The 15,541-nt window shown below is 43.8% G+C and overlaps 1 protein-coding gene across 3 annotated transcripts in view; it reads left to right on the top strand.

Annotated features, from left to right (window-relative positions):
* Positions 1-15,541, top strand: part of LOC118122091 (serine/threonine-protein kinase DCLK1) — a 47,337-nt gene that overhangs the window by 4,762 nt on the left and 27,034 nt on the right. For all 3 annotated transcript variants that reach the window (XM_047343620.1, XM_035178545.2, XM_035178546.2), the window contains exons 4-5: positions 10,764-10,863; positions 13,748-13,855. In XM_047343620.1, coding sequence (XP_047199576.1) covers positions 10,764-10,863; positions 13,748-13,855 — 208 coding nt within the window. The remainder of the gene's footprint in view (positions 1-10,763; positions 10,864-13,747; positions 13,856-15,541) is intronic.

Here is a 15,541-nt window from a genome sequence, read left to right as displayed (position 1 = left end):
TTGTTGCAGAGGCTAAAATGTGCTGAGATGAATAATAGATAATGTTTTTGGTATCTGAAAGCAAAGAGTTCACCCGAGAGTTAGTCTGTCTCTGCTAGTCCTCTCTCACTTGTCTTGTTATGACTCTTCATTATTTGTGTGTCTGTGGGTGTGCACTGTGTTTGCGAAGCTTTTGCCAATATGACAACTGAGTTTTGGTTTTGACCTCAGATCAATATTTTGTGATAAAACTTTGGCTCTGGTTGTTGTTTTCAGTCTTTTCCTCTTATCACTGTGATAAATTGCCTGTTTTCCTCTTGGCGGCTATCGGGGGCGAGCTGATGATAATAATCAGATGTTGATGGTGAGGAGACAACATGTGACAGGCTGCGAACAAGTGTCTCTGAGCCTCTGATATGTGCCACACACTCAGTTTGCCCATTGTGAGCTTACTCCACTGTGATCGTTTTAGATATCATATTTCTGTGGGTAATACGAGCGACCGAGTGAGAAGCTATCTATCAAGTTCCACCCCCCCACCGCTCCATTGATTCGCCCCCTGTCTCAGGTCTCACTGTATCTGATAGGTGGTATTTTTAGCTCCCTCTCCTCTGGGGGTTACCACAACCTCATATTTCTATGGCAAGCTTCTTCACCTTGGCCGTGTTTTAATGATAATTAGATGTAGTTGCCGAGGAACCAGCCAATCCACGGTGACGCTGTGATGATGGCCTCGCAGGATTGGTCTGATCAAGAAGGTAGACGACCTGTAAGTGGCTTAGGACACGGACATGGCTGGTCTATTAATACACGTAAAGCTCTGTTTACACACACACAGAAAAGACACACACGCACACACACACACACACACACACACACACACACACACACACACACACACACACACACACACGCTGTGTTGGACCCCAGCTGCCAGCCGGGAGCCGTGCGAGGCTTACGCATACTTAGGCACGCATAGTGACACACACACGCTTTTTAATGGACTCCTCTGGATTTCTGCTCATGCATCAGTGGCCATTCACTATAGGCAATTATCAACCAATGCATGAAGTGATTCCACGTAGTCGCCCTTTAAGTTGGTTGCATTCTAGTTGTTGAGTATCTCGTTAATGAGATCCTTCAGTGTGCGTCTCCCTGGGTTGAGCATTTGCAAGCGTCGATAATTCCCATATTAACTGCCTGTACATTAACACTTATCAATATTGTCTATACTTCTCAAGTTGCATGTAGTAATTTTTGTTGTGTTGGTTTTGTAGAGACCTGTCGGTTTACTGTTTTGGTCCAGACTGAAATACATAACTGTTCAGTGGACCGTGTGACGTCCAAGATGCCCAGAGGATTAATCATTTTTTACAACAAGTCCTTCTAAGTCATTTCGCACCAATCATCTTGCTCTAGCATATGTTAGCACGTTCAACTCGTTCCCTGTTTACTGTTAGCTCTGTAGCCCGTATGAAGGATGTTGTCAGGCGTTTAGAGACGACCTCATTCTATCAAATAGTTTCCCTTTTTTTATAAACCTGAAATCTGCGCAGATGAATTGACTTTACATCCCTGTAAACTCACAGAGACCTACTAAAGGCTATTATCTGTGCTGCTACTTGACATTCACCTTGATTGGTCCGTTCCTAACGAGATACTTCAGAGTTCATGTCCTCGTCTTTGACGCACTAATATGATTTCCTTTGTCCACCTCGTCTACACAGCGTGTCCCTGATAATACTGCCCTCTGTCTTTGTACTCATTAAATGTCACATGTTAAACAAAGGTTAGACCGTTTGTAGGAGAGGAGTGAGAGTGAACCACTTGTTCACTATCTGCAGTGCAGCTCTCACTTTTCGAGCTGCATTGTTGGCCTGTCCTTCTACTTGTTGGCAACGCCGAAGAGCTTTTAATACTCTTTTATCTTCTTGTTTTCTCTGCAGCCTCCTCCTCTTCCTCCTCCTTCTTCATTGTCTTCTCAAGTGCTGCACACTTCTTTTCTATTTCCCTCCACCCTTTCAAATTTCTGCTTCTCTCTTCATCCGCATCGTTTTTTTTATTCACTTACATAATGTTTAGTTTTTTCTCCGATCAAACAAATTTGCTCCCCTCATCACATTAGCTGCAGATTCCCTCCTCTCATCTTCTTTCTCTCGCCTCCCTCTACTTGATTTTTTTTCTCACTCTGTCTCTTGCTGTCAACGTGCCATTGTTTTTCCGGCTATTTAGTCTTCGTTTAATTAGCACACTCGGCATGCACCCCCAAATCCAAGAGCTGCAACATATGGCATCACTCTCTCCTTCCCCCATTCTCTCTCTCTCCCTCACCCTCCTTCTCTCCCTCTCTCTGTCTGTCCCTCCACACCCTCCTGGTCTTACTTTTTTCGCATCTCCTTTCTCCTCTTTTGGCTACAGCGAGCTCTGCAGGGACATCACTTAAAAACATTGCGTATTATTAAAAGCAGGGATTATGCTCTGCTCAAAAACAAACCATTCAGCGGCTTGTTTATCTTTATTTGATTGGTTGTTTGCTGGTGATGTCACTTTTTTCTTCATGGGAGGATTGTGGGAAGCAAAGTCCATCTGCTCCTGCTGTTTTGCTGAGTCACAGCGAGTCTGCGCAGCATTGTCTGTGGAGAGTGGGGACCGAGTATACAGTATTTATGCTGCTATACAGTATATGTGCACTAAATGACATTGTTGATATATGGCTGGTATGGTATCGCACACAAATCTTGCGTTCTCCCCGTCTCTCTGTATTTCAGTCAGTCAGTTAGCTGAGTCTGTGTCTGGTGACGGTGGCAGATTGGGGCGCTGTCTGTAGTCAGAGGACATGCTGCCAAATTAGGATCGATGGCAGACGTTTCGGGCTCTGGCAGACTGTCGAGAACCTCGTCACACCACAACTTCATCACAGACACACACACACACACACACAGTCTGGCTCATGCTTTTCCTGACTCACGCAGCTAGATCTGCATTTTAAAGAGTGTGTCCCCTCTTTCTGTTTGTTTGTTGCAACTTACACACATATCACCTGTCAGAGGTTTTGTTGAATCATGACTCAGTGGGCGAGGCACTGAGACACTTGGTTGTAAACATGACAACCAGCAGAGCTGCTTTCCTCCTGCTGGAATCTTGCTAAGAAATTACCTCCCAATTTGAAAAATGCTTGTATTGCATCATTTTGAACTAATAGGAAATTCCTGTACAGATGCAATGACTTTAAACCCAATCTCAAATAATAAAAAAGTCCCATTTAACTGTATTGTATATTGATTGTTTTTATTTTATTTTATTTGTTTTTGTGCCACGAGTAGCTCCTTTACGTCTGAACCTTCAAATATACACCATGCTTACAGCATAATCAAAACAGTTTTGTATGTACTTAAGGGCTCATTTGCTGCACCTCTGTTACTGCAGTTAACTGGAGTGGGAGTTGTGTTTTCCTTACATATATTTCCCATCTCGTATTTAAGAGTTTGCCTGTGTTGCATTCACATGAAGCGAAAACAATAAGCTGATTAATCAATTTTTCCATCACCAGAAAATGAATCATTAAAGTAATTTATTTTGTAAAACTGGCAGAAGTTAGTTCCTTGCATAGTCTTTCCTGGCGAGCTGTGACAGTACATTGAATATATTTAGTATCCAGATTGTTGTTCGGACAAAGCAAGACATTTTAAGATGTCATCTTCTGTAGAGAAAAGGGCAGGAAGAGGAAGAGGAACTTTAGACTGATGCCATGTGAGGTCTTACTTGTCCCCTCGTGGGACCAGCGCTGCATGAAACCTTATTTTGGATTCCATTCATGTCTGAATGAAAACACCGGTTCCCTGAAGGACAGGAGGATGCGCTCACACAGATCCAGCTCCAGAAGAAAGTTTGCTATCCCCCCTCTGGAGAGCAGAGGCTGTTACATAAGTTGTTATGCAACAGAGCAGCCAGCCTGGCAGTCAGTCTGCTGCGCTGCTTTGAGGTGCATGCACGAACAGTAACTCAGAGCGCTGCACCGTTAATTGGCTCACATCAACCTTGTTCTCTTTCCCTTTATTTGTTTGTCAGCTCTTCCTTCTTCTCTTCCTCTCCCTCCTTGTTTCCCAGCCGCCTCACTCTATCCGCAGGTTCCCTGATTGAGGCAGCGGGAGGTCATGCGGTGTGTGAATTCTCCCCCGAGGGGGGGGGAAAGATGGTTTTATCCGTTTCCCTCTTGCGTCTTTCAGATTGATTTCTGTCTCCCTCTCCTCTTGTCAGCCTGCGTGGCTCTTTGCCCGCCCATCCCTCTGTCTCCTTTCGCTCTCAGGGGATAAAACCCCTGGAGTGTAAGGAAATGTATTTTGCTGTTTCCTTTTGGGATTCTGACTGAAATTGTTTCTGTAGATGTTTTAATACAATATGGATTCTTGAAAGTGACGAGGGATGTGTTCGTTTCTTTTAGAGTTTGTGACCCTTTAGAACTCCCTATACCAGTAAAACAGCATTTTTGAAGTATACTGGCAATGTAAAATAAGCAGTATAGATAATGGAGAGAATGCCAACGTCATCTCGAGCTTGTACAGTAATATAGATATGAATATCTATTTAAAAACACATCAATCACTGCTAACATTACTGTCAGTTAAATACTGATACTCCTACACAGCATTTGTCTGTGTGACAAACGTCAAACTTATGTATTTTTATTGATTGTGGTCCGTATAGTTCAGAAACACTGATGTTGGATGTTGTAGCTCCGACATGCTGCTGTGCCAGTACTAAAGCTTCATCATATATTCCACCCCTTTTATCCCTTCACCTCGAATGCACTGCATGTTTGCAACAAATGCCTTGCTCTTTCTGTTCCTATCTCCCTACATCTGTCTCACAATACATCCATCTGTCATCCTGTGTCTCTACCTGTCTTATCTATCACAGCCATCTGTCTGTGTGTCCGTCCGTCTGTCTGTGGGGAGAGTTTCAGAGCAGCTCGGCCAGCTGCAGTTGGTTTCAGCACCAGGGACAGCTCCACCGAGCTAAGCTCCCCCAGCAGCGACAGCCCGTCCGTCCCAAACGTGTCTTTCTGCGGGAAGGATTACGTTGACCTCACTGCGACCTCTGTGTAACCACTGTGAGTCTATTGTGGTGCAGCAGATTAGTGGTTCTCTCCCTTTTTTTCCCTCTTTCTGGCTTTTGCAGGCGTCAGTTTGTCTCAGAGAAATGTCTCTGTTTCTTATCAGAGCAAAGATAAAAAATAAAAAAAAAACTGATGTACTGTAACCATGGCTGCAAACATTTGTGTTTTGTAGAATCAACAAACCCAACAAACCCAACATCCTCACATTTGGAAAAACTGGAAGCAAAAAATTATAATCAAACTATTTCTATTTGAAATCTGTTGGTTGTTTTGCACAGGTAAAAACAAAAGCATGTGGTCTGACACGTGTGCACTGCTGTGTGAATCAGGCTCCTGACAGAAGAGTCCTCAAGTAGAGCTGAAGTCCAACATGGAGACAGAACTATGTGATGTAGCTGTGTTGCAGACAGATTGTTTAATGAAGATGTTGCACCATCACTGTGCTCAGAAGCTGGTTGTAGCTGTCTAGAGATTTGTGCATGTGAGACTCGCTAAATAACCAGTGAACGTGTGTATGGACACATGATAGTGTTTGTGTATTCTCATAAAAGGTGAGATATGATTGTGTCTACTGTATATTTTCATTGTGTCTTTGTCAGCCTCTTTTTTGTTGGTCTCCTGCGTGTCCTCGAGCACACACACTCAAAATCTGGACAGTCATCCCTCCTGACACACACCAAACAGACTCAAAGCATCGCTCTGCAGAGACCCAGACTTAAAAAGCTTCAATGCATCTGCTAACAACCTTTATACTTTTGACGTTGGCTTCGAGACTGTACCTCACCCCTGCTGTTGTGTTACAAAAACGAGGCTTTTTTGTTTTAATTATTGCAGCGTGGAACCGCTTTTGGGTTCCTCAGCGTGAGGTTATTCAACAGTGCCACCGTGTGGTGTCAGCCTTCTCTCTGTCTGTCTCAGTTTTATGATCCCTTGCATAATGATGTGCAAATGAAGTGACGTGCGGCTCCGTGTAGCCGACCAAAAATGTGATTTAATCTCAAAGAAAGAAAGACAGAGGAGAACAAACCAGGGAGAGACATCAGAGAGACAGAAGCAGACACTGTAGATTAGAAGGTGTTTGGTCTTTGCTTCCACACTAGGTGGCGTAGTGAGAGTATAAATGGGTTTACTGAGAGATATGCTATGATTTGTTGCATAAGACACTTTCAGGAGGGGATGATGGTCACATATTTGGAGGTCACACCCCTCCGGTCGTAGAGAGATGTCTTTTTTGTTTGAGCTTTTCTATGTAATTACTCTTGTAAAGTGTGTGATATAGTTAAATGTCGATCGGATTCCAGATACCATCGTAGATCATGAATGATCCTCTCAGTCATGGTGGCAGGTGGATGATAAGGGGAAGGATTTCTCAGACACGTGAGATCTGATGCACAAACCTGTTTAAATCCTGTTAACTCTCTGCCTGACTCCTGCAGTGGATGTTAAATAAAATGTAAATATCAAATTGAACATGTCCAAGTTGTTCGGTCATTGTGAGCTGCCCTTAGAGTAAGAAGGGTTATGAATATACCAATTTCCACAGTCCTCTGCCTTCCCCCCCCCTCATCATCTTATTATAGTCGCTCTTTTTCGCTGCCTCTTTGTTTGTTTCCTGCCGTCCTTGTTTTAGCAGCGTGGATGTTGTGTAACGTTGTTCTCTGTGTGAACGCAGCACCAGAGACATCAAAGCAGCTTGTTTTGTCATTGGGCTCCGAGCAGCAGCGGCAGCAGCAGTCAGGAATAGATCTCATCCTCATCGATTACTCTTTTCCATCTGTTTGCTTCCTCTGTGACTCGGAGGATTTGGAGATTTGGTTTCATCTCAGACTGTTTCTTTTGTTGTTGTTGTTGTTGTTGTTGTTCCTCGACTCTTTTCATCTTCACCAGCTCCCTCTCCTCTTCCTCATTCATCGGTCCGTCTGTCTCTGCGAGCCTTTCAGGATCTCATCTTGTTTAAAGCAAGGGCATATTGTATCTCAATGGGAACCAGGCCGTTTGTGTGTGTTGGTGTGTATTTGCCTGAATGACACAGTTCTGTCGAGTACTCTGCCCATAGTAGATAAATTATGAATGATGGAGCTCTCTATCGCAGTTTGCACACCGTGGAATCGGTGGCACGCACCAGCCATGCACCAGTGCCTAGAGGGCATTGTCACCATGGCAACCATACTCTTTCACACCCTTCCTCAGTAGCACTGCCCAGTATGTGTTGTTGCGTTGCTCCATATTGGTTTACCCTCAGCTCAGTGGTGCCCTCAGAGGCTGTCCTACATCAAGACTCACTTCCTCCCGGATTCATCTCCTCTGTTGTCCTCACCACCTCCTGATTATACTCTCCTCCCTGTATACCTGTGGTTTCTGGTGCTACAGTTTCTATATTTGGATGAGCAGCTTCAAAGAGCCTCTGTACACCAGCCTCCTCTCTGTTGAGCCCAGCAGCAGCAGCAGTTCTGTGCTGATTCACTTGATTAATACCTCTGCCAAGGAGGTTATGTTTGTTTGTGACCAGGATTACGCACCAACCACTAAACTGATTCCCATGAAATTTTGTGGAGCGGTGGGGCATGAGCCGAGGAAGAAGCCATTACATTCTAGTGTGGATTCTGATTAGGACGAGGATTGTTTTTTTTCCTTTCTTTAATGTTGTGTTTTCCAACATTTTCCTTGTTTTCTCAGACAACAATTCATGGATCCCGATGAAACTAAATTTCGCGCAGATCCAAATAAAAATCTGGAACGAGTGAATCTAAATGTGGTTTTATTGGGGTGTAGGGTTTTTTCAGCTGCTGTATTGTAACAAATCTGCCTAGAAACCTGTAACTACCACCAGTGTGCAGCTGGGAAACGTAATGTGCCCAATAAGGCTTGTTTTAATTTAAGGTGACTTGATTTGTCTGACCAACAGTTTGAAAGCTTATAGACGCTCATGATACAAGACAAAGCAAAACAAAACTAATCTTCACTTCTGAGAAGCTGCAACCAGAGAAAACTTCACATGTTTGCTCCAAAAATGACACACGAAACACAATTGAACGATTATTCAGATAAAATTAATTCTAATAAAAAATGTTGTCGATTGACTAGCTTGCACTATTGATTATTTTAATTACTGATTAATATGTTGCTTTTGGTCTTTCTTCATAAACGAATTGTCACAAAAATGAGAAATTACCACCACTATTGCCCACACAAACAGCTTCAGAGAGGCTGCCTATGAATATGTGATCACAGCTGAGCCAAGAACAGCAAACAGCATTATTAATGCAATACTTTGAAGGTTAAATGATGGTGCACAGTGTGCAACATAATCTATAAGTAGTGTATGCAATAGCCAGCAGTATGAATTTGATGGTAAAGATGAAAATAACAGGGAAATACAAAAAAACAGTGTGATTAGAGGTAGAAGTGCTTCAGACACACTGGGGAAGTGTTGACAGCACCGGCATCTGTATCTGCAGCCATCTTGTTAGGACCCCGAGACGCTTGGGTGAGAAATAATCAGTAACGCGGTATCAGGGGATATCGGGGAACAAGGCAATATGCACTCTTTTATGAAACTGGAATCTCCTCGTGTGCGGAAACGTGTGCTCATGCGATGTGTGGCCAAACGGACGCAGATTCACACACAGACGCCCGGCCTTGATTTGAAAAGTTAAATGAAACCTGCCCATATTCCACAGAGAGTCTGAGTCTGAGATTAAACTTGTGGTGGGGAAAGCAGGAGAGAGAGAGAGAGAGAGAGAGAGAGAAAGAGAGAGAGAATGGCCTCTTTGCTGTTTACTGGGTATTTTGTTGATAATGCTGTTATATCAGCTGTGACTTTTCTTTAGGGGTGTTGATCGCTGCCTAATAAAGATCTAAATGGATTCTTGGACGGTAATTGCCATGAAGACGCAGTAAGCGGTAGCTTTTTGTTTGTGTGTTAACTCCAGGCGGTGCTTGACATGCGTGTGCCGCTGAAACTGTAATAGCTCTTAATAGGTTTTCGGGGGGGAGATTCGTCATAGAGGATGAATAAACTGTTGTCTTCCTGTTAATCCTATTCTGCCCATCGGGAAATATAATTTGGGATATTGATGTCTTGGGATTGAAATGTGACGCTTGGCCTGTGGGGTGTAATTAAAGTTATTTGTGTAAATCGTGCTGAGTTAGGATCAGATATGGAATCAGCTGCCAACTAAATCAAATAGAAAATAATGAACAGCAGCTTTGCCAATTTGTCATCATAAACACCTTATTGCTGAGACTTCTTTGTGGATAGAAAAAATTAATAACATCTGTCTTGAGCTGACAAAGTGAACAGATTAGGAGCTTAGGTTTGGAATAATTAATTAATCAGGCACCTCCAGGCTAAATATGCACGATTCCGCAGACCCTCTTTCCAAAGGACCTTTCTTCTTTATTGATCCGGCTCCTGTTGTGTTGTGATAAGTGACTCAGTGTTTTAATGTTTTTAACATAATGCCTGTCAGCGTGTCCCTGTACATTTTGCATTAGCGTCACAGCATGGAGTCCGTCGAAGAACCACGGTGACTCACAAGGACTTTGTCTCTGTGAGTCAGATAGCCTATAGAGTTAACCTCTCTCTGCCTCACACACTCTCTCTCTATGGGTTGTTCATGGCTCCCTCTCTGCTCTTACGTTTCTTTTCTTTGCCATTCATTACCATTCATGAGCTGTGGCGTTCCAGGGAACAGGCCCACCACTTGTTTCTCTAGACATCCGGCGAACGCACCGCGGCGCATTAGCAAATTAGTGAGTCAGCGAGGTCCTGATATGTTCGCTGATGGACTGATAAAGAGCGGAAAAGACACGCACCTGCAGCTCAGGGACTTGTTTGGTTATTCACAGGCACCAATGGGGAAACATGCAAACACAAAACACACAAATAGACACCAGGTATCTTCCTTATCCGTCTCCTGGGGCTCAGAGTGCGGTGTGACTCTTCACCTGAGTACAGGGAAGGACATTTTATATTTGTGACCATGTAACGACCTGAACACAGAATGCAGTTTATGTCCCGTATGCATTCACAGCACCAGTCGCCTGGAATTACGTAAACTAGACTTCTGATTGGAGAGTTGTCGTTCAAAGTCTCACTCCAGCAGGTTTTTCACCCCCTTCAGCTTTTCTTTGCTCCTCAAACTTACGTATTCTGTCCTGGAAAAAAATCCCCTCTTGGCCTTAAAATGGCTAAAATGGCTGACAGCTTAAACTGTCCACCTTCCTTCCTCATTTCATGATTGGGATCTATTAATATGCTAATATGGCCCCACCCCTGTCCCAGTCTCCCCACCCTCACAGCTCACCTCCATCCACTGAGCCCCACCAACAAGTTTACAGGATTGGTTTCTTAGGTTTGTGAAATCCTGGCTGTCTGAATCCACTTTGTCAGACAAGCATTTTCTCCCTGCACTGTTAATGTGGAAATACTTAGCCATGGCACTGACTCTGGCTTTCATCATATAAAATGCTTAAGGGGGGACACGGTAACATTTTTAAAAACTTGCTTTTCCCTGGAGGGGAACTTTAAAATCTCTGCAGACAAAAGTGCCCCTGAACAAAGCCTTCAGTAGAACGCTGACATTGCTTTCTGCAGCTGCCAGAGGTTGAATGTGTGTGTCTGTGTAAGTAATAACTGACGTCATCTATGTGTCTTTGTTCCCAGGTGTCATGTTTGCAGGACTTCTTCGGGGACGAAGACATTTTTGTTGCGTGTGGACCGGAGAAGTACCGCTACCAGGATGACCTGATGCTGGACGAAGGCGGTGAGGAGACTCACATTTCACATTTGTCGGCCCCTCTTGGGTTCTCTACAGGGCCAATCATTTAGCAATAGTATTTTTGTGTGTGTTTGTGTATGTTTGGAGAGTTGTGTAACTCATGCAGTAAACTGCATGAGAAAAGTGACATTAATGGCCACCTTGCTTGCCACAAAAAACATTGTGGATCTTGTTAAGACGTGCAGATCCTTACACGCACTTGCAGATGTGCTACAATAGAAGTGCAGCAAAAATCACATGTAAAGTAACAGATTGTGTTGCCTGCTTCTGATGCAACTAATGACACCTATTTCCAGCTCCTAGAGGAAATCACTTCAGCCGTTAATGTCTGTCGCCCCTTTTCCATTGGAAACATGACACCTCGGTGCATGTGCTAATTTGACAATAAGACAGCGAAGAGAGAGAGAGCCCCCCCAGTGTTCAATGACGTTAGACATGACACACCGGGGGAAACAACCAAAGTGATAATGAGATAAGAGTCAATCAGCTTGTTTTTACCTGCATTTAAAAAATCACGTACACTAACGCTAATTATGGTGTAAAACAGTTATAGGATTTATCACATTCACAGATCTATGCATGCATTTGTTATACATATGCAAATCACAATACACATTGGCAGATACTTTTACACATATACACAAAATGAGATACTGTTACACAATTCTCTCACCACACACACACACACAGCAATCATATTGCTACAATATTGGCCCCTTTATTCTCTCCTTGTTGACAAAAATAAAAAGATCATCATGTCCCGTCGTCCCCCTTCACCCTGTCTGCCCTGCGTGTGCTTCAACTCCCTGGTTCAGGTGGCCGAGCGCTGTGAAGACTGTCCAGCTCATTACGCTCGGTCGCCTCTCTGCTCCTCTGTCTTTATCCCGAAGCCTTCCTCACATATTGTGTCATTGTGCCTCTTCGTCTCTCCACCATCGTCTGGATGTGGTTTGTCCTCACTTCACCCACCTGCGTTTCTGTCTCCCCCCCTCCCTTCTCCGTCTTCACTGTCACAGCAGACTCCTGCCATTTAGCCCTCATCTGCATTCTCATCGTCTTGTCTCTCTCTCTTTCTGTCTCCCACATGAATGACTGTGCCTTTTGTTCAAAGGTTGTTGTTTTTTTTCAATTCATTTGTTCCCCTTTGTGTCCCTTCAGCAATTAAAAAAAATAATATCCATCCCACGGGCATCGCTGGTGCCCACCTCCTCCCTCCTTTTATCTCCCTTTCTCTCTTTCCCCTCTCCCTTACTCTCTGCCCCTTTACTCTCCTCACATTTGCAAAAAATATAATGGCTAGTTGCTTCCATTAGCCAGATTCCCTTTGGTAACGCTCCTCTCTCTTGATAAAGACCATAAAACAGCCTCCTACACGCAACACGGCATTCAAAGACCATGTTTCCGGGGTATCTGCACTTTCATTAGTTACTGATGATTGTCTCCGTAAGTGGTTCCTTGTCTATAGGAAAAGAGGGGGGGGGCAGGCGGAGAGATACTTTGCTATGATGAGGCCGTTGAAGGTGAAGGACCAAGCTTTTACTCACAGTTTTCAGGTGCTTTGACAAATCTGTTTGTTAAATCAGGCCTTTGACTCTTTGGGACTCACCTTCACAAATTTGGAAAATATTCCAGACACTTGACTTCTCTGACATTTTGCTGGCGTTGTCCCTCTGTCAGGGCTGGAAACATTAAAACGGCTGTGACGGATGTAGGCAACTTATATTAAGATTAAATGACCTTGTCTGAGAATAACGAACCTTGACCTTAACCTAAACCTAACTTTAAAAATGTATTCACCTTTAAATTGACTGATTTCTGTTATGTGGACTTGCTTTTTTGTCCCCATAAGGAAAACAAGTCCCCATGAAGGTGACTGTGTAAACAGCATCAACATGAGTAATACCTGGACCACACACGCACACACTTTTTCTTCGTCCTCTGGGACACGGAGCTCATTTTGACACCTCCTCATGCCTGATGTCCTGGAGCTCAGGGAACAGGAGGCACAGGAGGTAGAAATACACTGACAGAAAGGCAGAGCGGCAAACCAAGCAGAGAGACAGTCGCAGTCAGAGCTGCAGACAACTTTGCCTCCTCTCAGCATCACTATAATTATCGCCTCTGCCTCAGCTCTGGCACACTGTCATCATGTTAACATTCTGCATTGTACATTACTCACTGGGCCACAATGGCTGCCACACAAGCTCATAACACACACTCACACACACACACACACAGACACACACATAAGTAGACAGACATGCCCCCATGCTTACAAACACACACTCACACTCATATATGCAGCTAAAGAGAAATGCCAGACTGTGTATAATTTCTCCTTCCCGCTGGTGTAAAATAACAATGAGCTACATTGGGGTTTGGTTAATGAGCAGGAGAGGAGCAAAGTTTTGGGGATGAAGGAGGCAGGGAGGGTGTGTGTGTGTACCATCGCAAGTTCATGTATCAGGAGTGTGTGTCTGAAAAATGTCTGGCCTCTGTCAGTCGTAGCTGTAATAATACAATAAATGTGTTTGGGTGTTGCAATCCTAATAAAAAAGCCCAGGGAAGGTCAGAACTAATTTTTGCAGGCGACCTCCAGGTAAAAAGCAATTCCAGCTGTGTTGATACATTAGTGGTTTGGTGTTTTCCTGAGGTCAGAATCAATCAAAATATTAAAACAATAGTTGGTTTGTAAACCATAACATTTGAATTTCAGTGCAACAGAATTTTGTTTCAAAATGCTAGGTTGTTATTGTATTGTAACACAATGTCATGTCACAGGGTCACACACTTAATCTTCGTTCCTTCAGTGCCTGTGTTTGTGTATTTACCAACGCATCTGTCTGTTTTGGCCATGTGCTTTCTCCAGAGTGTCGTGTGATGAAGTCGGTGAACTACGGGAAGATGTCCGGCTCTCTGACCAGAAGCTCCCCCAGAACCGTCGTCCAAACACGACGCAGCAAGTCTCCTGCATCCTGTAAGACAATTCAATTAAGTTTCTTCCTTTGTCTCCTCCTCCCCTCCAATCCCTTAATGGAATTTTGCATGGTTTAATTGGCCTGACAGATATTTACCCTGCATGCGTGCTGGCTTAGCCGGATGCAGGGTATTGCTTTCACCCCTCTGTGTGTGTGTGTGTATATGTGTGTGTCTGTGTGTGTGTATCTGTAGGTATCTCCAGATGATTAACTTTTACATCTGATCTGTTAAAGGTCAAAGACAAGGTCAACAAGAATATGTTCATTTATCTCCACAGATAAGAGTTAATCTAAAGCTTATATTTATAACAAAAATTTAGAGGTTACAAAGAAGCCGGAAAATGAAGTTATGCATCGTTCAAAGATTTGTTTTTCGAGGTATCTCTGCGTCCTGTAGGACTAAAGACACGACCCGAGGATTATAGATCGATGAATCATTTATGATCGTGTGGAAGGAATGATGTCACTATGAATTCAGAAAATGATGTCATACAGTGTAGAAATGCATTTCATTTTGCAACCAATAAGATCAGAGACACAATCTGCAGCTTATTAGGACATTGCCTTATTGTGGTGTATACAGTGTGTAACCTGCTGCTTTTCATTGAGTGTGTGTTTCCTTGTATATGTGTGTGCATGAGGAGTTTGTGCAGCCTCTCAGTCCTAATGGACACAGTTGGGACTTGTTTGCATCGTAATACTTCCTCATGTGACTGCTTAGTATTTTCAAGCTCATTACTCAATCAGTGTTGCAGACTCACATCGAAGGAAAACAGTATGAATACACACTGCGATGAAATCAGAGCTCAGTGTGTGGAGTGTCTGGCAGTGTCAACTGTGTGTGTGTGTGTGTGTGTGTGTGAGAGAGTGTGTGTGTGTGTGTGAGCTGTGTCTCGGAATATATGAATTCAAAATGAGAATGATTTCATAAGGGAACGGAGAAAAAGGCAAACAGAGAGGTAAAAAAAAGCGAGCGAGGGAGCGGGAATGAAGATGAGAGGGAAAGAAGAGGGGAAGAGGTTGATGATGCAATCCTGCAGCTCCCCACCGGCCGCCCTTCACCTGATACACTTAAAAAACGCAATAAAATGGTCAGAGCTTGCTATTGGGGCTTCTGCATTGTTTATGGCTGTTAATAAAAAAGCCAAAAAAGTCTTTTGATGCAAGAATCAAAAATAAAAAAAAGTGCCAATACACAGCAGAGTGATAATTGAAAACAGCTGAACGCAGCGCTGTGTGTGGCAAACACAAGAGCTGCTGAGGACTTGGCGATCGGCTCCGAGCTTCACCAAATATCTGGTTGTTCTTTTTCCTGATTGCACAGCTTGTGTTGTGGCTCCATGTAAAAAACTCCCAGTTATGCAACAGCACACTTGACTGCTCCTTCTCACTATTATCGCTTCTGTGATTGAGGTGCATGGAGAGACGTTAAGGTTGGGGATGATTCAATTGGGTGATGCAACGCACAGAAATTCCCCAGAAGGGAGCAAGTCCACCTGCAGCCGAGGCCCTCACGGACACACACGGACACACACGGACACACACACGCTTCTTATGTATATCTCCTATAATGAAAACCTGTGGTTGTTGATATGTTTTGTGCTGAGTTGTGCGGCGGCAGTGAAGAGCAAGGCGGTGGAGAGAAACAACTGGGGCGAGGAGAGAAAGTTCTGGATGTTGACGGC

Source organism: Hippoglossus stenolepis, chromosome 15 (genome assembly GCF_022539355.2).
Source record: "Hippoglossus stenolepis isolate QCI-W04-F060 chromosome 15, HSTE1.2, whole genome shotgun sequence".
Classification (NCBI taxonomy): domain Eukaryota; kingdom Metazoa; phylum Chordata; class Actinopteri; order Pleuronectiformes; family Pleuronectidae; genus Hippoglossus; species Hippoglossus stenolepis.
The sequence above is the reverse complement of the archived record's forward strand: the minus strand, read 5'-3'. Positions and strand labels throughout refer to the sequence as shown.